General features: G+C 40.9%; 1 protein-coding gene across 2 annotated transcripts in view; it reads right to left on the reverse strand.

Annotated features, from left to right (window-relative positions):
* Positions 1-22,039, reverse strand: part of RPA1 (replication protein A1) — a 73,019-nt gene that overhangs the window by 39,778 nt on the left and 11,202 nt on the right. For both annotated transcript variants that reach the window (XM_077749718.1, XM_077749717.1), the window contains exons 2-5: positions 15,184-15,234; positions 13,531-13,609; positions 12,769-12,877; positions 3,642-3,730 (exon numbers count right to left, since the gene is read on the reverse strand). In XM_077749718.1, the coding sequence (XP_077605844.1) occupies positions 3,642-3,730; positions 12,769-12,877; positions 13,531-13,609; positions 15,184-15,234 (328 nt within the window). The remainder of the gene's footprint in view (positions 1-3,641; positions 3,731-12,768; positions 12,878-13,530; positions 13,610-15,183; positions 15,235-22,039) is intronic.

Genomic DNA, 22,039 nt, shown 5'->3' on the forward strand with positions numbered 1-22,039 from the left:
AAAATATTTATTTTTAAATCAAAGCATAAATCAATAGTATAGAAAGTATAAAAACAGGAAAAAAAAAAATCAATGAAACCAAAAGCTGGTTCTTTGAAAAGATCAGTAAACTTGATAAATCATCTAGCTGGACTGATCACGAAAAAAAAAAAAGAATACAAATTATTAATATCAAGTATGAGACAAATGACATCACTATAGATTCTATGGATACCAAAAGGCTAATACTACATTTATTTTATTCATTCTGATAAGACTTTAAGTAATCTCTACAGCCAAAGTGGGTCTTGAATTTATAACCCTGAGATCAAGAGTCACATGCTCTACTGACTGAACCAGTCAGGACCCCAGGCTACTTTTATACAGGCTAATAAACCCAACAACTTAAATGAAATGGTCAAATTCCTTAAAACACAATCTACTACAGCTCACTCAAAACAGAATAGATTATCTAGATAACCCTATATGTATCTGTTAAAGAAACTCCATTTGTAGTTTAAAACCTTCCTAAAAAAAATATGAGCCCCAGATGGCTTTACTGGTAAACTCTACTAAACATTTAAGTACAAAGTAATAATTCCACATGTACTATTGTAGAAAATTGAAGAGGGAACACTTTCTAATTCATTCTATAAGGCCAGGATTACTATGATAACAAAATCAGACAAAAGGTATCGCAAGAAAATAATAGACAAATGTCCCTCATAATACAGATGTAAAAATTCTCAAAAAAATCAAATCAAACTAGTTTGTTAAATCAAGCAAATTCAGCAAATGAAATCCAATAATGTATAAAAAGTATAAATAGATCATGATGACATAACACATCCCAGAAACCACAAATGGGCTTAGCATTCGAAAATTATTGAATGTAACTCACCACATTAACCAATAAAAAAGAAAAACCATATAATCATCAATAGACACAGAAAAAACATTTGACAAAAAATTCACTATCCTATTCCTGATAAAAAAAAAACCCTCAGCAAAATAGGAATTAAAAGTAAACATCTTGGGGCACCTGGGCGGCTGAGTCGATTAAGTGTTCGACTTTGGCTCAGGTCATGATCTCACAGTTCATGGGTTCAAGCCCTGCATCAGGCTAGCTCAGAGCCTGGAGCCTCCTTCAGATTCTCTGTCTCCCCCTCCCTCTGCCCCTCCCATGCTCATGCTCTGTCTCTCTCTGTCTCTCAATAAAAAATAAAACCATTAAAAAAAATTTTTTTGAAGTAAACATCTTCATAATGATAAAAAGAATCTATGAAAACCTACAGCTAACATAATACTTAATGGAAAAAGACGATGCTATCTCCCTAAGACCAGGAACAAGACAAAAACAACCAGTAAGGCTAAATATTTTTTGTTATGTATTGGCTATTTGCTTTGTTGTTGTTGTTGTTGTTACTGTGGGGCTCGAATTCATGACCCTGAGATCAAGAATCACACGCTCCGGGCACCTGGGTGGCTCAGTCGGTTAAGTGTCTGACTTCGGCTCAGGTCATGATCTCACGGTTCGTGGGTTCGGGCCCCATGTCAGGCTCTGTGCTAACAGCTGGCTCGGAGTCTGGAGCCTGCTTTTGGTTCTCTGTCTCCCTCTCTATCTGACCCTGCCCTGCTCACGTTGTGTCTCTCTCAGAAATAAATAAAACATTAAAACAAAACAAAAAAAAGAATCACACGCTCTACTGACTGAGCCAGCCAGGCGCCTCTACCGGTCTTGTCTTTTGTTAAGTATTTTATCCTAGTTTAAGTTTACATACCTTTCTACTTTTACCATGTGAAACTTTTTTTATTTCAATGTAATCATGTATTCATTGTAAATTATCCTAATTCATATGCAGCCCCATCCTCTTTATTATTTTTTGATGGTTTCATTTTCTAATTTTTTAAAACATTTATTTACTTTTGAGACAGACAGACAGAATGTGAGCAGGGAAGGGGCAGAGAGAGAGGGAGACACAGGATCCGAAGCAGGCTCCAGGCCCTGAGCTGTCAGCACAGAGCCTGATGTGGGGCTTGAACTCATGAACTGTTATATCATGACCTGAGCTGAAGGCAAACAACTGAGCCACCCAGGCACCCCTAAAGATTTTTTTAATAACCTCTATACGCAACGTGGGGCTCAAACTCACAACCTAGAGATCAAGAGTTGATTGTTCTACCAACAGCCAGGTGCCCCTGCTTTATGTTTTTTAAAAACAAAAATAATATTAATAAAATTTTTTAAAAATGTAAGAATGATCTTATGAGAATGATCTTAAGAAAGAACATTTCTCGTGGCACCTGGGTGGCTCAGTCGGTTGAGCATTTGACTTCAGCTCAGGTCATGATCTTGTGGTTTGTGAATTTGATCGAGCCCCACATCAGGCTCTGTGCTGATAGCTCAGGGCCTGGAGCCTGCCCNCACTGCTGTCAGTACAGAGCCTGCTTTGGATCCTCTGCCACCCCCCGCCCCTCCCCCACTCATGCTCTGTCTGTCTTTGTCTCTCTCAAATATAAATAAACATTACAAAAAGCACATTTCTCCTTAATGTTACTTCAGTGTATTTGTTATTTTTAATCTATTGTAAGTGCGATTTTTTTCTATTACATTCTTTCATTTTCCCTTCCTTCCTAATCCAAGCTCATGATATTGTGATACATAATAAATTTTTTTTTGACCTTCATTCATGTTTCCCGGCACAGAGCTCTTAAAGCCCTTACAGTTTCCTAACAAGAGGAATTAAGGGTATCTTATTTATAAAAAGCCCATTTCAACCACACCTTATTGTCAGCAAGGTAACTTCTGTAAAGCGTCTAACAATGGGGATGGTTGCCAAGGGGAACTAACCATGAGATTAGAGTTGGAGCTTTCAGCACCTACTTCCCACCTCTGGGGAAAGGAGAGAGACTGGAGGTGGGGCCAATCACCCTGTGACTTCATCAAATATGGCTAAGGAGGCCTCCATGAAAACCCAAAAGGATGGGGTTTGGGGCGCTTCTGTAGGTGAACACGTGGAGGTGCCGGGAGGACAGTGTGCCCCAAGAGAGCACGGAAGCTCTGCACCCTCCCACACACCTCGTCCAATGCACCTCTCCCATCGAGCTGTTCTCGGGAGTGCTGTGAGCCGCGCCAGCTCATTAATCCAACGGAACCTGAGGAGGGGATTGTGGGAACCTCCAATTTACAGCCGGTTGGTGAGAAGCACAGGGAACTACCTAGACTTTCAAGTGGCATCTGAACCGGGGTCTGGCAGTGGTGGAGGGGTGTGGAGGCAGCCCTGTGAGACTCGGTCTTTGCCAGGGGAATCTGCTGCTAACTTGGGACGGGCAGTATCAGAACTAAACTGGAACTGGAGGACAGCGGCTCACGTCCACAGAGAATCAGAGAGCTGCTGAGTGTGGGACGAACCCCACGCTGCTGGGAACACACAAGCCGGGAGTCAGAAGGGAGTTGTGTGCAGGGGAAAACAGAGGCGAGGCTTTTCCTTCTGGAGTCTTACCATCTTGTTTTCCGTACTGAAAACAATAACCTGGTTCCTAAACCCCCAAATCACGAGTTTTTGTAAGACTAACAAATCAAACAGAAACCAAAATGTAGAATTCTGGATCTATAAAGAGGTATTCAGTTGAGGGCTACAACCTACAGAAAAGCATTTTACCTTCATTATAGGGCACGGGATTGCCAATCTTTAATCCAACTGCTTCAGCTGATTTCAAAATGTCTAACTCCATCAAAATAACTACTCTCCTACAAAGGCAAAGAAATAGAAACAAGTTAGAAAAAATCAATTCAGAAGCCCTTCAAATGACAAGCTACTTAAAAAGCTCTCCCCCAATAATCATTTTGATAAAACTATTTCCGTTTGTCAATGGGTTTTCATTATTGAATAACTTAGAAATATATGATATCAGGGGCGCCTGGGTGGCTTAGTCGGTTAAGCGTCTGACTTTCGCTTAGGTCATGATCTCGCGGTTCGTGGGTTCAAGCCCCACGTCGGGCTCTGTGCTGACTGCCAGCTCAGAGCCTGGAGCCTGTTTCAGAGTCTGTGACTCCCTCTCTCTCTGACCCTCCCCTGCTCACGCTGTCTCTCTCTCTCCTAGAAATAAATAAAACATTAAAAAAAAAATATATATGATATCAATTCCTACGTAAATATTTCCATAATCTCTCCCTGTATTATTATCAAGGCTTTTTATGATTGCAGCATTTTCATTTTCCATCTAGCCCTTTAATTAAAATGCAGTGCCCTTACCACAAACCGTACCATCAAGGAGCAAATGACATGATCAGAATGTAGATTATTAAACACAACAACGTGTGGCACAAGAGGTGATCTTCAGAAACATATCCTTACCTAAACAACTACCTTTTCCCAGTGAAAACCATTACAACTGTAGCTATTTTTTAATGTAATTATGATCTAAGAACTCAGAGTTCTTTTACCTATCTTTAACTCTCATTAAAACCTTTCAAAAACTTCCCAAGAACCTTAGGTCAAAACTAAAACCTTTCACCTGGCCTACAAGGCTCTGTGTGATCTGGTCTTGCTAATCTCTCTCCAACTCATCGGATACCACCTCCCGGAGACCCTCTCCTTCTCCAGCCATTCGGTCTGCTTTCAATTCCTGGTATATGCCATGCTCTCTCTTGCCACCCTCTCTCCCGCCACAAAACCTTTGTATATGCTGCTCGCCGACTGTGATGACCTCTCATTCTGCCATCAGCTAGATGGCAGATTTTCTGCTCTCATNGAGTCCCTATTTTGTTCAAATTAGGTTCAAAAGCTCATGGGGAACTCAACTCACTAACTTGGCCACACCAAAAATTTCCTTCTTTTTTTTTTTTTTTTTTTTTTGTAAAGTTTATTTACTGGGGCACCTGGTGGCTCAGTTGGTTAAGCATCCTACTCTTGACCAGCTCAGGTCATGATCCCACAGTTCATGAGTTCAAGCCACATCTAAGGCTTTGTGCTGGGCGGGGAGACTGTTTGAGATTCTCTCTCTCTCTCTCTCTCTCTCTCTCTCTCTCTCTCTTTCCCCTCTGCCTCTCCCCCCTCAAAAATTTTTAAAAATTAAAACAATTAAAAATCATTTTACATTCTGTATCATAAGACACCATAAGCAGGTTATGATAAAGTGGGATAAAATATTTGAAACAGCTAATAAATAGTTAATATCCCTGGTTTACAAAGATCTCCCACGAAACAAAATCATGGACAAAGTGCATGGCAAAAAGGTATTCAGAAAAGAACTACGAAGAGTAAACAAGTATCTGAAAAGACATCTGACCTCACTAATAGGGAAATATAAATTAATGATAATTAACAATTATTTTTAAAAATCAGTGGCATACAGGAGCGCCTGGTGGCTCAGCTGGTTAAGTGTTGGACTTCAGCTCAGGTCATGATCCTATAGCTCATGAGTTCGAGCCCCATGTTGGGCTCTGTGCTGACAGCTCAGAGCCTGGAGCCTGCTTCAGACTCTGTCTCTGTCCCTCCCCTACTTGCACTGTCTCTCTCTCTCTCAAAAATAAACATTTAAAAAAAATTAGTAGTATCCAATATGTTGACAAGGTTAAGGGGAAATAGGTATTCTTCCTTCCTTCTTTCCTTCCTGTAACAGCTTTCTGAGATACTATTCACATACCACTCCACTTCCCCCCGCCGGGAAACCACTAGTTTGCTTCCTTGGATTTGTTTACTACTCAGAAGCACTCACACAAAGTTACTGGATGTATTAATTGGTTTATTTTCTGTAAGAGATGTCCTTTGACCCCCACAACACTAACTCAAGCAATCTGTTCTAAAGAAGTAATAGCACAAGCATATAAAGATAAATGTACAAGGATGGTTGTTAAAGCTCTGTTTGGAATAAAGCTAAATGACCATCAAAAAATAAGGGGGACGGACAGACGTGGGTTGTCAACGGAGGCAGGAAAGAGTACAAGACATGCCACCATCCTGAGATGGTGGAATGAAGCAAAGCCCACAGGACTGAAACTCTATCCCTGACTGCAGAGAACCAAGCCTAAGTTGTTGCACTCAATCCCAGCATAGCTCTCCATCTTCTCCCATAACCATACCCCAGAGGACAGAAAAGTGGATAAAAAGCACCACTCAAGCACTCAAAGGTAGACTGGAGTGGAGGATAATAGGTCCCAAGTGGGAAGGTTGGCAAGGAGATGTATCCAGCTTAAACTAAGTTGGAGTGAATATGAAGTCTGACGGAACCATCCACATTAAGCATGAACAAGATAAAAAGAAATGACATGGCAACAATGCAACATGCAAAAATGTAAAAATACAAGGAACAAGGAAGGCAGAGACAAAGAATCCAATCTAGGAGAAAGCATAAGCCAAGAAAAGGAATAATACTTCCCAAGAGAGGTTTGGAAAATAAGACTAAGAATTCAATAAAATAAAACTCAAAAGATGAGATAAGAGATTGAGAAGAAAAGGGAACTTGAGAAGACAAAAACAGAACAAAAGTAATACCATTATACATCTAACACTTAAACATTATAAAACACCAGAAAACAGCAAGGAGAAAACTGAAAACTGAACTACTATTATGTTGCAAAATCTTGACTTAATCCAATGTATGCATTAGAAAAAAGACTAAAACAAACTGAGGACACAAAGGGAAGACAGTTATCCACACGTCAGTAAAAACTAGAACCAAATGAAACAGAAAACAGCATTAAGGAATAACACAGAAAGATTTAACTGAAAAGAAATAAATCTGTAAACGGAAAGGGCATACCATGGACCAGGAGTAAAAAAAAAAAAAAAGAACAATGGCCATTAATACATAGTCTGGTTAAGGGGCGCCTGGGTGGCTCAGTCAGTTAAGCAGTTAAGCATCCTACTTCGGGTCAGGTCATCTAATAGTTTATGAGTTCAAGCCCCATGTTGGGCTCTGTGCTGACAGCAAGGAGGCAAGAGCCACTTCAGTATCTCCCTCTCTCTGCCCCTCCCCCACTCATGCTCTTTCTCTCAAAAATAAACAGTGAAAAAAAAAAGACATAGCCTGGTTAAGTCACTGAACTTGAAACGTAATGAAAGAATTTTTCCATCAAATCCACAGAACCTATTTAAGTTTTATCACCTGTCTAAATGATGTCCTTAATAATCCAGTCCAGGATCACCTCTTATATTTAATCATCAAATCTGTTAAGACTCCTTCAATCTGGAACAGTCTTTCAGCATACACAATTTTTTTACTTTCATGCTTGAGATTTGAAAATCAGAGGTCATTTATTTTGTAGAATGTCCCTTAATTTACCTGAGGTTTCTTCATGATAAGATACAGATTATGCATCTTTCACAAAAATATAATATTAGGGATGCTGTGCTATTCTCACTGCATCCTATCAGGTAATATACAATTTCTATTTGTCCCTTTACTGGTAATGTTAACCTTACTCACTGGAATAAGGCACTATCTGCCAGGTTCCTCCACTAGGAAGTTGCCTCTGTTGTGGGGAAGTACTTTAACCCTATAAATAACGTGTTACCCAGGAAACTTTCACCCACTTGTTTCAGCATCTGAGGTAGACTGCATGGGCCCCCAAAAGATATCCACATCCTAACCCCTGGACCCCGTGAATGGGACTACAAAGAATTTTGCAAATGTGATTAAGTTAAGGACTGAAATGGCAAGATTTTTCCTGGATCCTTGGATGGGCCCTAAAAACAATGACATATGTATCCTTTAAGAGGGAGGCGGATCTGAAACAGACAGGAGGCAATGTGACCATGGAGGCAGACACTGGGCTGATGCAGCGAAAAGCCAAGGGATTCTAACCACCACCAGAAGCTGGAAGTGAAAAAAAACTGATTCTTCTAGAGCTATCAGAGGGGGTGTGCCCCTGTCAACACCACAATCTCAGCCCAGTGAAACTGACTTCAACTTCTGAACTCCAGGGGGAATAATTTATGTTGTTTTAAACCACCAAGTTTGTGTTAACTTGTTAAAGCAGCCAAAGGCCCCACTGATGTTTCTGCACAAACTAATATTATGATGGTTACCAAATGGTGACTTTATAATTCCATCATTCTTCCTACATTTATTAGATGGCATTCTATGTTAAGAAAAACCTTTCTCGGGGCGCCTGGGTGGCTTAGTCGGTTAAGCGTCCGACTTTCGCTTAGGTCATGACCTCGCGGTTCGTGGGTTCGAGCCCCGCGTCGGGCTCTGTGCTGACTGCCAGCTCAGAGCCTGGAGCCTGTTTCGGTCTGTGACTCCCTCTCTCTCTGACCTCCCCTGCTCACGCTGTCTCTCTCTCTCTCTCCTAGAAATAAATAAAAATATTAAAAAAAAAAAGAAAAACCTTTCTCTTCCCCCCGCGTATTCATTTATTCAGTACAGACTTATGAACTCCTATTCTATTCAATAGGTTGTAATCTGTTCCCATTTTCATTGTGGTTTATAAATTATCTTAGATTTGGCAAGTGTAAGATTCTGCAAGCCTTTTGACAGGGTCCCCTCTCCCTTTGAGCACTTCCTTACCATCTGACACATTAAGATATTCCAGGCTTGACTTGTAATTTCCAAGCCTGTAATAAGCCATCCTCCAAGGAGCCCTGGTTCCTTTCAGTGTGAAATTGCATTCAGAAACCAAGACCTGGTGCTAAGTGGGCTCACAGCTATTGCACTGTTCCCGCTCCAAAGCCCTCTTGGGATAGACCTAGGGAACACACACAAACAGACAGACAGACAGACACACACACACACAAAACACACCCTGCACAACATATGTATACTCCACCAACCAGATCCGAACAGACATTTTTCAAAAGAAGACACAGAGCCAGACAACAGGTACAGGGAAAGATACTCTACTTCACGAATCAGGGAAATGTAACTCAAAACCACAGTGAGACCTCACCTCATATCTATCAGAATGGCAATTATCAAAAAGACTAGAAATAACAAGTGTTGGCGAGAATATGGAGAAAAGGGAACCCTTGTGCACTGTTGGTGGAAATGTAAATTGGTGCAGTGGCTATGGAAAACACTATGGAAGCGCCTCAAAAAATTAAAAACAGAACTACCATATGATCCAGCAAGTCCACTTATGGGCATTTACCTGAAGAAAATAAAAGTGCTAACTCAAAAAGATAACTGCACCGCCATGTTCACTGCAGCACTATTTACAATAACCAAGATACAGAAACAACCTAAGCGTCCACCCATGGATGAATGGATAAAGAAACTGTGGTATACACACACACACACACACACACACACACTATTCAGCCATTTAAAAAAAGGGAGACCTTGTCATTTGTGAAAACATGGATGGACTTCCAAGACATTATGCTAACTCAGACAAAGAAAGGCAATTACCATATGATCTCTCATATGTGGAAATAAATAAGCTCAGAGATATCATAGAACAAACTGATTGGTGGTTGTTAGAGCAAAGGGTAGGGGGTGGGAGAAATGGGAGAACTGTTCTTGTTTTTAGTTTAAGTAAATTGAGTAGCAATAGAATTAAAATAAAATAGGGGCGCCTGGGTGGCTCAGTTGGTTGGGTGGCCAATGTCGGCTCAGGTCACAATCTCATGGTTTGTGGGTTCGAGCCCCACATCGGGCTCTGTGCTGACAGCTCAGAGCCTGGAGCCTGCTTCGGATTCTGTGTCTCCCTCTCTCTCTCTCTGTCTCTCCTCTGCTCACACCCTGTCTCTCTCTCGAAAATAAACATTAAAAAATTTAAATAAATAAAAATTTAAAAATACAATAAAAACAGAACTTTAAAGCCCCAAACTGATTATCTATAACCATATCTATATCTATCTATCGAAAACCTTGAGTTCACGCTGAAACCTCCAATTCCAATCCAGAGTCACAGATTTCTCCCTTTGCTAGGTCTCACTGCCCTCAACATATTTATTAAGTCCATCTCCTCATATGTCACTACCTGCCACTGCTGCACCCAGGGATGCCCTCCTCCCGAGGCTCATGTTCCCCACCTAGTTCTAAGACCAGCACCGTCCCATTACAAACAAGCACCCTCCTCTCCCCACTTGGCTCTAACGTTCATGTCGGGCTACAGCACTCATTGCAGACCTCCTCTTATTCTGCTTGGATTCCCTCCTCATCCCACCCGGTCTCCAACATACCGCTGCTGTCCCCTGACCCCCATACTCCCAGGTGCCTTCATCCCTTGCTCAGGATCCAACGGCTACACAGATCTTGCCTCACCCACTCAGGCTCCAACAAGCCATTCTGGGCCATAGCCATTCTCCCCTGCGTGTGTTCTCCTTCCCTGCTGGTGCCCCAGCACCCTGTCAGGCCCACGAGGACACCCTCCTCACTTCGCCTGGGCTGACACCTGGTTCCAGACCACAGCCTCCACCACCCCTCCCTTGTAAGCATCTACCTCGCCTGGCCCCACCTAATGGCTTTGGACCAAATTATACACAAAGGAAGAGAGCATTAACAGTATTATATTGTCATTCCACTACCAAAATGATTTCCATTGATCCAGCAGTTATTGATAAATACGTACAGTGAGATTTTTGGAATGATGCTCACTAAATCACAATATGGTTATTTCTAGGTTGTATCAATTTTAGACATTTTCCCCCTTCTTTGTACCTTTTTGTGCATTCCTTGATTCAATGATTCTGTGTCATTTTTATTAAAATAATCATCTCTATAAATCTGAGGACACAAAAAGAGAGCTACCAATATATTCTAAGGAGCACTGGTGAAATACTTTAAATAGTGAAATGCTGTATAATATTAAATGTTAACTAAATTATGGTAAACCTATACAGTGGCATCCTAAGTAATATATGACAGAGATTTATCTAAGGACATGTAAAACCAACCACTATAAACTTAAAAAAGAATATTATAAAACTATATTATAAAGTTGTTTAAGGAAAATACAAACTTATAAGTACTTATGTTCATAGAAAAATTCTGGAAGGATTACAACAAAATGTTACTAATAGTTATTTCTAGGCAGTGGAATTACAGTTATTTTTATTTATGTGAGTTGCATAATGTAGGTCTGACAAGTTTCTGTACAAAGCACCAAGACAAGAACACAAAATTCTATTGGGGTGAAGATGGTAACAGCAACTAAGTAACTGTCGACCTAGAATTCTATACTTAAACTGAGAGTGAAACAGACATTTTTATTTTTCTAATTTTATTTCTTTGTTCATTTCAGTAATCTCTACATTCAAAGTGGGGTTCACACTCACTACCTTAAGTCAGTCGCATACTCTACCGACAGAGCCAGCCAGGCGCCTGGTAACAGACATTTTTAGATGACAGATTTTTATCATTCACAAACTTTCCCTATAAAAGCTGCTAAAAGATATTCTTCAGGAAAATGAGAACTGAACTCAAAAGGAAGGAGTATGAAGGAGACAAATGGGAACTAACAAACAATGGGTAAATCTAAGTAATGGCGGTCTGTGTAGAGAATACTGATCAGAGGAAATAAAAACAAAATTGAACACTAAACATAGACCACTTTGTGACCTTTGTTTTATTTGAGAGGATGGTAAAAATAGTGGCCTATTTTAGAATTTCTGTTAATTCACATATGGATGGATTTCTTTTTATTGTGAGAGTACTCGCAAGAATCAAACAAACAAAAACAGCACAAATAGAATGTCTTTCAAACCAACAGAGCCAAAAAAAGAGGATTAAGGAAAAAACCCAGTCAATCAAGGCAAGAAAAATATAAAGCAAAAACATGGTAAAACCACAAAAATTAGAAAAAAATCAATAATAAATTAAGCAGAATAAGCTTACCAACTAAATCTCAAATTGGTTTCTAAAATTATACGCTGCTGGGGCACCTGGGAGGCACAGTCAGTTAAGTGTCCGACTCTTGATCTCAGCTCAGGTCATGATCTCACAGTTTGTGAGTTCAAGCCCCATATCGGGCTCTGTGCTCATCAGAGGCACGGAGCCTGCTTGGGATTCTGTCTCTCCTTCTCTCTGCCCCTCCCCTGCTTGTGCACACACTCTCTCAAAATAAACATTTAAAAAATACTTTTTAATAAAAATTTAAAAATAAATAAATAGAAGTACATACTGTTTCTAAAAGATACCAAAGATTAAGCACAGAGAAGCTGAAAGTTAAAAGAAGGACAACAATATAGTAAACAAACAGAAAGCAAAAGTTACTAGGAAATGTACAGATAATACTGAAACATACACTGACATACCCTTGTTAAGATGGGAATGCTTGCTGTTTCTCATTTGTTTCTCATGTGTTCTGTGACTGAAAATAAAGAACTCAAAAGCCTCTCCCCAACAAAAAAGGTCCTATTATGGCAACGGTTATCCAGGAGTAACAGTTAGTCCTCAGCATACTCTATACTGGCTGAATAAAGTATTTACGATGAAAGACTCAAGATTGCAAAAAAGGAGCAGCGTTACATAATTAAACACACCTCTCTTGCTCTTTATAAGTGACCCCTTTTCATTAAAAGGTGCTTTAAAAGAGAATGGTAAAAACAGTGCTTCCGAAGAGATTAGAAATAAGAGTTGTGCGTCTGGCTTTAATCTCCTGCTTTGAAATTTCCAATTTGTTGCCATATTTCTCTCCCTTTGGTGCCATGGTTTAGTCATCTGAGTTCAAATCTCAAGATCTGTAAACTCTAAGCTGGAAGCTCATCATTGTCTTTTTGATTCCTAAGTGAATTTTGGTATCCAATGGACTTCGCTGTTCAAAAATTAGTCCCCGTTGTAATTCACAATAAAATCAAAGAAAATCCTAAAAAATAAAAACAAAAACAACCCACCACATACCTTCCATCTTTCAGAGTGTTAACAATAAATCGGTTAACCTGGCATATGCAGTTGCTAGACAGCTGTTCTTTCTCAACGAGATGGTTCAACTGTGTTGCCAACATGAAAGCTGAAAAACACAAAGATTTTTTTAGTTCCCACAACATTTCAGTCGTAACAATCCGAAAGCTGATCACACCTGGACTGGCAAAGAAAACCAATGCCTTGTATGTTTTTGAAACTAAAACTATTCAGATTCTGCAAAGTGAAAAACAGTATGATTTACTATGCATTAAACATCTGCTGCTACTCTGAAATGTATTTCTTGAATTGCCCTAAATCATTTTTTCCATCATTCGGGTTTCACGATGAAGACTAAAAAAATCTTCTCTATGTTCTTCACCTTGTGACTAGAGATGGCAAGCACATATTCTGCAAATTGTCTTTCTCGCTTGTGAAGCTTCCAACACAGAAATAAAAGCCCAAAAAGGCAAGTATAGGACAGCTATCCCATTATATTCACTAAATGTCAATATCACCCTGAGGGAAATTAATCAAAGAAAACAGAGCACCAGTTAGAGAAAATTAATTAAGCCAAGTGGCAGCTTTCCACTAGATCCAGGCTATTGTTAGAATGCTCTCTGCCGGCTGCATTTCTGTCTGCATGAGGTGCACGGCCCAGCAAATGTGTACCTCGGAAATGCCCCAGATTACTGCAATCAAAGTGCTGGGTGTGCTTTTATTATTTAAATACAAATTCCTGGATTTATACATCATACTCACAGGACAGAGTGTTCAATCCATCACTCATAAGCAGTCGATAACGGGGCGGACTATTCCCTGTAGTGATGGGACGGATGTTCTAGGAGAGAAAACGTGATTCATTAGACAGACTGTCTCCCCAGTCCCCGGAGACAATTACATCTAAGTGGAAGGAGAGGGGGTCTGTCATTAGTTCAGCAAACACTGAACGGCCCGCCCATGCTCTTGACACCGACATCCAAAAGAAACTTGTATATGAGGATTTTCCCACCAGCTTCTCTCTAATATTATTTTTAGTATATGTGCTGCCGAAGCAAGCACCTCTCTAATATTTTTAAGCACAACATAGATGACAGTAAAATGAGTTGCTAACACTCATGTTCTCTCTCCCCAACTCAAATTTAATTGAAAATCAATTTTTAAAAAAAAGTATGATAAGGCATCTAATATATGCAAGGTGCTGTGTAGAAAACATGTTAAAAATACAAAATGAAAAAAACAAAAAAAATCCTTGCTCTTAAGGGGCTCACAAGTGAGGTGGAGAATGAGGCAAAGAGAGGTGTGCACGTGAGGGGCACAGCCAAGGCATTTATCACAACTTACAGGAAATCATAAGCAGCTCTCCACAGGAGGTGAAATACAGAAACGGAGCCTTAAGATGACTGGCAGCCAGTCTGGGAGTCACAAGGAGATCACCAGGCCTACTGACCCAGAATCTGCAGAAGGATCCAGGATTCTGCTTCTATTCATCTTTTAAATTCCCACTAAAACATGAAGAACTGTGAGGTGCCTGGGTGGCTCAGTCAGTTAAGCGTCCAACTCTTGGTTTTGGCTCAGGTCATGATCTCACGGTTTGTGGGTTCAAGCCCCGCACCGAGCTCCGTGCTGACACTGCGGAGCCTGCTTGGGATTCTCTCCCTCTCTCTCTGCCCCTTCCCTGCTTGCTCTGTCTGTCTTTCTCTCTCTCTCTCTCTCAAAAATAAATAAACTTTAAAAATGTTTTGAAAAATCTTTAAATGGGGGCACTTGGATGTCTCCGTCGGTTGAGCATCTGACTTTGGCTCAGGTCATGATCTCACGCCTCACGGGTTTGAGCCCTGCATCGGGCTCTGTGCTGACAACTCAGAGCCTGGAGCCTCCTTTGGATTCTGTGTCTCCCTCTCTCTCTGCCCCTCCCGCACCGCTCAGACTCTGTCTCTCTCTCCTTCAAAAATATACAAATGTTAAAAAAAAATTCTTTTTTAATTTTTTGAAAAACCCTTAAATGAATGATAGGGTTAATGAAGAATTTTAAGGAGACACTTTCATTGCAGGCCCATATAAGACAGAGTTAAGTAAGACAAACCTCAGGGCAGAAACAAAAAAGTAAGGAGGCAATAGTAATGATGTGTAGCACTACGGCATCCATCAATTGTGGAAAGAATAGAAAGGCAAAGGCTCAAATTTAAACCCCCAAAGTCTCACTCTGGCTAACATTATATCAAAGAAGAAGAAGAAGAAGAAGAAGAAGAGCCCTGGCTCCTCTCCTAAGGTTACCACAGGACCGGTTTATTTTTTGTGATAATGGAGAGAATTTCCTAAAGTGGACGAATCTATATGTGCTTCATCAAACGAAATGTATAATTACATAAAAGTTTTTAAAACACTTGACGTAAAACATACACAGGTACTCACAATGACTTGCAGAACAGGTTTTATGGATGTATCTCCTTGTTGCATTATGGCCTGAAAGAGTAAAAACAGAATGAGATCTATATTCAATCTTGACCAAAATCTGACATATTTTTACAGTTTGGTACTTGGAATAAACCACAGACAACACTATTAAAGACACTTTTCAGAGCATGTCATCTGAAAATCTAGTAAGTTTTATCACTTTGGATAAATTAATAAAATCATAAAAGTGGGATATATGCTTAACAACAAGAATATAGTCACTACGTCCAAAATACAGGTATCACATGTGTATGCATTATTTAGAACAGCACATTAATTTGCCTATAGTGCCCATTAATAGATAATTAGATAAGTATGGGAAGTCTTTAAAACAATATTATGCAGCCTTAAAGAAATGTTTATATAACATTGGTGCCTCTTGAGAGAACGGTGAGTAGGGGCCGCATGGGGGAGGCAGACCTTACACTGAATCCCCTTTTTACATCTTTCGCATTTTTTTAAAGTAAACTTCACGCCCAACGTGGAGCCCAACAGGGGACTTGAACTCACAATCCTGATATCAAGACCTAAGCTGAGATCAAGAGTCGGAAGCTCAACTGACTGAGCCACTCAGGAGCCCAATACCTTTTGAATTTTAAATCTCATGTCTCTATTAGCTATTATGAAAATAACATCTACAAAAAACAGAACACCAATCAGGCTTTTTGTTTGTTTTTAAAAAGCCACCATTTAAAGGTGACCATCAGGGGCGCCTGGGTGGCTTAGTCGGTTAAGCGTCCGACTTTCGCTTAGGTCATGATCTCGCGGTTCGTGGGTTCGGGCCCCGCGTCGGGCTCTGTGCTGACTGCCAGCTCAGAGCCTGGAGCCTGTTTCAGAGTCTGTGACTCCCTCTCTCTCTGACCCTCCCCTGCTCACGCTGTCTCTCTCTCTCTCTCTCTCCTAGAAATAAATAAAACATTAAAAAAAAATTTAAAAAAAAATAAATAAATAAAGGTGACCATCAGGGGGGTGCCTGGTTGGCTCAGTTGGTGGAGCATGCGACTCTTGACCTCAGGGTCGTGAGTTTGAGTCCCACATTGGCCCTGTAGCCTACTTTTAAATAAATAAGTAAATAATCTTTTTTAAAAACTTAAAAAATAAAGGCAATCATCAGAAAAAAACTAACAGCAGTGAAGACTGGTTCTCTGACCTCTGCTCTTGCCCCTGCCGAAATAAACAGGACTACCAACTAAAACACGGGACAAAAATACATAAACTTTTCAAATACTGACAAGAGGCAGAGCAAGACTGTGGTCCCTGAAAGAAGAGACACGAGTGAGGGGAACGCTACAATCCTCCCTCCTGGCTTCCTGCACGGTGCACTCCTGGATCACAGTGGGGAGAAGAGAGCCCAAGAAGCACATGGCAGTCGTACTGAGCAGAGTTCAGGGAGGTGACTTAGCTGGATTTTGTGGAGGCAGGATACCAGAGGTGACAAGCGACACAGAGTTAGAGCCCCAATGACCCGCCCAGGGGCTCCCTGGAGTCTGTGGCTGAATTCTAAGCCGTGGGTACACAGAATGCAACCTGCAAGCCAGGCGAAGATGAAGTATTAGAGAGCCATACGCTGGAAACGAGTGGAGCTCACACAGGCTACAGCACAGCTGAGCTCTCCCCAGCCTGCGTGCAGAACTCTCAATAATAAACACCTGCTGCCTTCAGAGACCCCAGAAAGGTCATGCTTCAAAAACGGGACGAGACTAGACCCAAAGTAAAAGCTATTCTGGACCCATTCCAGTCTCCAAGGGATCAGCTGATTTGCAAGTCAATCAATCGACAGGCTGCCAAAAAAAGTCAATATTCTTTACAGAAATTTTTAAATATTCTACGCAACAATATGGGAAGTCGGCAAAAAGTACCTCTGCAGCATACTGGAGCACTGGCTGTCACCGCTTGTGCGGTCGTTTGAGCTGTGAGTTGAACTAGCCACTTTTTCCACAGATCATCATTTTTACTTGAAAGCCCAAATGACATACTGGTTATTCAAACTTCGGAATTTAGTAAATCTTTTCTCAAAAATAAATAAAGTGACGGGGCGCCTGGGTGGCTCAGTCCATTAAGCATCTGACTTCAGCTCAGGTCTGACTTCGTGTCTGAGTTCGAGCCCCGCGTCGGGCTCTGTGTTGACAGCTCAGCTCCTAGAGCCTGCTTGGGATTCTGTATCTCCCTCTCTCTGCCCCTCCCTCACTCACACTCTCTCAAAAATGAATAAATGTTTAAAAAAATTAAAATAAATAAAGTGAGCCTGTTTCCAAAGACAACAAACTCTTTTATTGCCAATGATAAAAGGGTTTTCTAGTGAAAATCAGAACTTTTGAAAACTTCTATTCACTGATCATGAGTTTTTCAGCTTCCTAATGCTTACAGACTTTTCTGATTATCAGGAGTGAGATTAATAGGCATGGGTTTTTGTTATATAATGAAACATCAATATTCAGAAGATCTGCATAATGCAATGAGCCAGTATCTTCCAAATGACCAATGCATGGCATTATACACAATGTATAGGTAAAAGATCCATTCGAAAAGAACCAAGTCTACATTCCAATAACCTTTAAGAAACTAACATTTGTTGAGTTTTAATGTAGAGAAAAACTTTTTCTATTCACAACCATTTTTTTTTTCTAGGAGAGAGAGAGAGAGAGAGAGAGAGAGAGAGACAGCGTGAGCAGGGGAGGGTCAGAGAGAGAGGGAGTCACAGACTGAAACAGGCTCCAGGCTCTGAGCTGGCAGTCAGCACAGAGCCCGACGCGGGGCTCGAACCCACGAACCGCGAGATCATGACCTAAGCAAAAGTCGGACGCTTAACCGACTAAGCCACCCAGGTGCCCCTACTCACAACCATTTCTGACACTGCATGTGTAAGTTTTCAATTCTCTGCAGAAACCAAGCAGGTGTCCTACAAGTCAATTCAATTCTGACACTACCCAGGGTCAGTGTAGACTCCACAGGTTAGGGGCTCAGTCCCATAAGACCGTCCCTTGCCCACTTCACACACCAACCTCAAGTAGTAGATCCCATGGGGGTACCCATGACCCCCTCCTCAGGTTCACAGAACTGATGGGAACACTTTGCTGGCTTATTATAAAGGATTTTATAACGGATAAACACGAATAAGCAATGAAGAGGTACACAGGGCAGGTCTGGAAGGATCTTGAGCACAGGAGTTTCTGTACCAGAATGGGGTTTGAGGTACATGACCCTCCTGGCATGCAGACGCAGTCACCAACCTGGAAGCTCTCCAATCCCTGCTGTTTAGGGGTTTTTCAAAGGTCCCATTACATAGACATGGCTGATTAAATCACCACCACTGGTGACTTATCCATCTCCTAACTCTCTGGGGGACAGTGGAGCTGGAGGTGGGGGTGTTGGGCTGAAAATTCCAGCCTTCTAATCACATGGTTGGTTCCCCTTTCAATCAGCCCCTCATCCTGAAGCTACCTTGGGGTTCAGCAAAAGTCATCCTTAAAGTAAACTCAGGTATGGTTGAAAGGGGCCAACTATGAATAACAAAAAAAGAAAAAGAAAAAGCTCCTCTCACTCTTATTATTCAGGAAACGGGTTTTAGGAGCTCTGTTCCAGGAACTAAACAAAACCAAATATACATTTCTTATTATAATATCACAAGGTTAAAATTTTTAAAAAGCTTAAAAAGAATATTAAAATACTCCCCCTTTCTCCAATTATATACCTGAGGCCAGATTTCCTTCATATAAACCAGCCTCCCACCCCCAAATATCAATATATTGAATGAAGAAGCTGTTATGAAAATCAACCTGTCATATCTTCTAAAGCCAGACATTAAAGCAATGTGCAAAAATGTAAAACAATATCAATTTTCTATTTGTTTTGAAATATATAGCTGTCTCTTACAAAACATGTTATTTATGTTAGCAGTTTATTATCATCTTAAATAAATGTTTTAGAAATATCGCAGTTACAGGGGCGCCTGGGTGGCTTAGTCGGTTAAGCGTCCGACTTTCGCTTAGGTCATGATCTCGCGGTTTGTGGGTTCGAGCCCCACGTCGCGCTCTGTGCGGACTGCCAGCTCAGAGCCTGGAGCCTGTTTCAGTCTGTGACTCCCTCTCTCTCTGACCTTCCCCTGCTCACGCTGTCTCTCTCTCTCTCCTAGAAATAAATAAAACATTAAAAAAAACAAGGAAATATCTCAGTTATAATTTTGAATATGGTAAGGTGGATATCATTCACAAAAACAAAAGCTCTTGGGGGCGGAGGGCCAATGATTTTTAAGAGTATTCTATGATCAGGGTGCCTGGGTGGCTCAGTCAGTTACACATCCAACACAACCAACTTCGGCTCAGGTCATGATCTCGTGGTTCACTGAGTTAGACCCTGCAGAAGCCCACTTCAGATCCTCTGTGCCCTCCTCTCTCTGCCCCTCCCCTGCTTGTGCACACAAAACATTAAAAAATAAAAAATAAAGAGTATTCTAAGATCAAAACATTCAATGGGGAGTACAGCATAACATGCAGAGTTGTCCAATTGCTGTGCTGTACACCTAAAACGTTAATATAACATTGCATATCAACCATACTTCAATTAAAAGAGAGAGAGAGGGGGCTCCTGAGTGGCTCAGTCAGTTAAGCATCTGATTCTTGATTTTGGCTCAGGTCATGATCTCAAGGTTCATGGGATCAAGTCCCTAATTCGGCTCTGCGATGACAGTGCAGAGCCTGCTTGGGATTCTCACCCCCTCTCTCTGCCCCTCTCCTACTCATGCTGTCTCTCTCTCTCTCTCTCCCTTTCTCAAAATAAATAAACAAAAAATTTAAAAAGAAAAAGAGAGAGAACCACCATGTTTTAGACTACTTATTTGTGTCCCACCTCCCCAAATTCATGTTGAAGTTCAAACCCCCCGTGTGATGACATAGAAGGTGGGACCTTTGGAGGTAATTTGTTTTAATAAGGTCATGAGGGTGGAACCTCCATATGGGAATTCATGCCCTTAGAAGGAGAGACACCTTGGGGCGCCTGGGTGGCTCATTCATTTGGGCATGGTGTGGGGGGGGAGGAGCCCCCCCCCCGCGTCATCATGGAGCCTGCTTGGGTTTCTCTCTCCGCCCCTCCCTCATTTGCAAACATGGATGTGCGCGCTCTCTCTCAAAATAAATAGACATAAAAAAAGAAGAGACACACCAGAGCTCTCTCTTCCAACATACAAAGAAGAGGTCATGTGGGCACATGGTGAGATTGTAGCTATAAGCCAGAAACACAGCCCTTACCCAGAAGTGAATCTGCTGACACTTTGAGCTTGGATTTCCCAACCTCTGGAGTTGTGAGAAATAAATCTGCTGTCTACACCACCCAGTCCAAAGTATTTTATAATAGGGGTGCCTGGCTGACTCAGTTGACTGTTGATCTTGGGGTTGTGAGTTTAAGCCCAATATTTGGTACGATTACTTACATAACTAAAACCTAAAAAAATAAAAAATATTTTGTAATAGTAGTGCAAATTAAGATGAATTGCTCTAAAGCATTCCTTGTTTTAAAAAAAAAAATTTAATGTTTTATTTATTTCTGAGAGAGAGAGAAGCAGACAGACAGCTTGAGGCAGGGGAGAGGGTCAGAGAGAGAGGGAGACACAGAATCTGAAGGCTCCAAGGTAGCTGTCAGCACAGAGCCCGACGCAGGGCTCGAATCCACAAACCGTGAGATCATGACCTAAGCCGAAGTCGGACACTTAACTGACTGAGCCACCCAGGCGCCCCTAAAGCATTCCTTAAAAGAGTAAAACAAAGAGTATAGCTCATAAATCAATACTGGAAATAAACTCAAATCATAAAAAATACTCAAATAATTCGCAACTCAGAAAAACGTAAACAACAAAACTACAACAACAAACAGGACAAATAGAAAACAAGTAGCAAAATGAAAAACTTACACCCAAACATCTAACTCTATAAGCGTAAAAGGTTCAAGCACTCCAAGTAAAAGGCAAAATTTGTCAAAATGAGTAAGATGCATCTATCTGCTATCTACAAGAACTGCACTTCAAATATAAAAGTGCAGGCTAAAAATTAAACACTATAAAAAGATGTATCATTACTGGCAGGCAAAGAAAGCTTCAGGACAAATATTACCAGGGATAAAAAAGGACATTTCATAATAATGGGGTGATTCCTGAAGAAGGCACAACAATGACAGGTGTATACACCTAATAACAAGTTTCAAAATACAAGAAGCAAAAATCTACAGAGTTAGGAGGAGAAATAGACAAGTCCATCACTATAATTGGTGGTCTCAACTTCCTTTTCTCAGGAAGGAAAGGGCAAAGAGAAAAAAAATATGTAGAAGAATATAAAAGATAAAACTATAAGCCAACTTGACCTATTTAAATCATCTAACAATTGCAGAATAAACATTCTTTTAAATGCACCTGGAACATTTTTATCAAGATTCTATATGTCGGGTAAATAACAAGTCTCAATGAATGTTAAGACTGGATTCAGAGAGCGCATTATCTGACCACATTGGAATGAAACTAAAAATCCTAACAATAGGATATCTACAAAATCTCCAACTACTTGGAAAATAAGCAGCCAACTTCTATTCTTTTAAGAAAATCTCTCTAGGAGCACCTGGGTGGCTCAGTCGGTTAACCGTCCCATGGTTCGTGGGTTCAAGCGCCATATCGGGCTCTGTGCTGACAGCCAGATCAGAGCCTGGAGCCTGTCTCAGATTCTGTGTCTCCCTCTCTCTCTGACCCTCCCTTGCTCACTCTGTCTCTCTCTCTCCCTCAGAAATAAAGGAAACATTAAAAAAAATTAAAATAATCTCTCGACCCAACCTCAGG

This window comes from Crocuta crocuta, unplaced genomic scaffold (genome assembly GCF_008692635.1).
Source record: "Crocuta crocuta isolate KB4526 unplaced genomic scaffold, BGI_CrCroc_1.0 scaffold149, whole genome shotgun sequence".
NCBI classification, from domain to species: domain Eukaryota; kingdom Metazoa; phylum Chordata; class Mammalia; order Carnivora; family Hyaenidae; genus Crocuta; species Crocuta crocuta.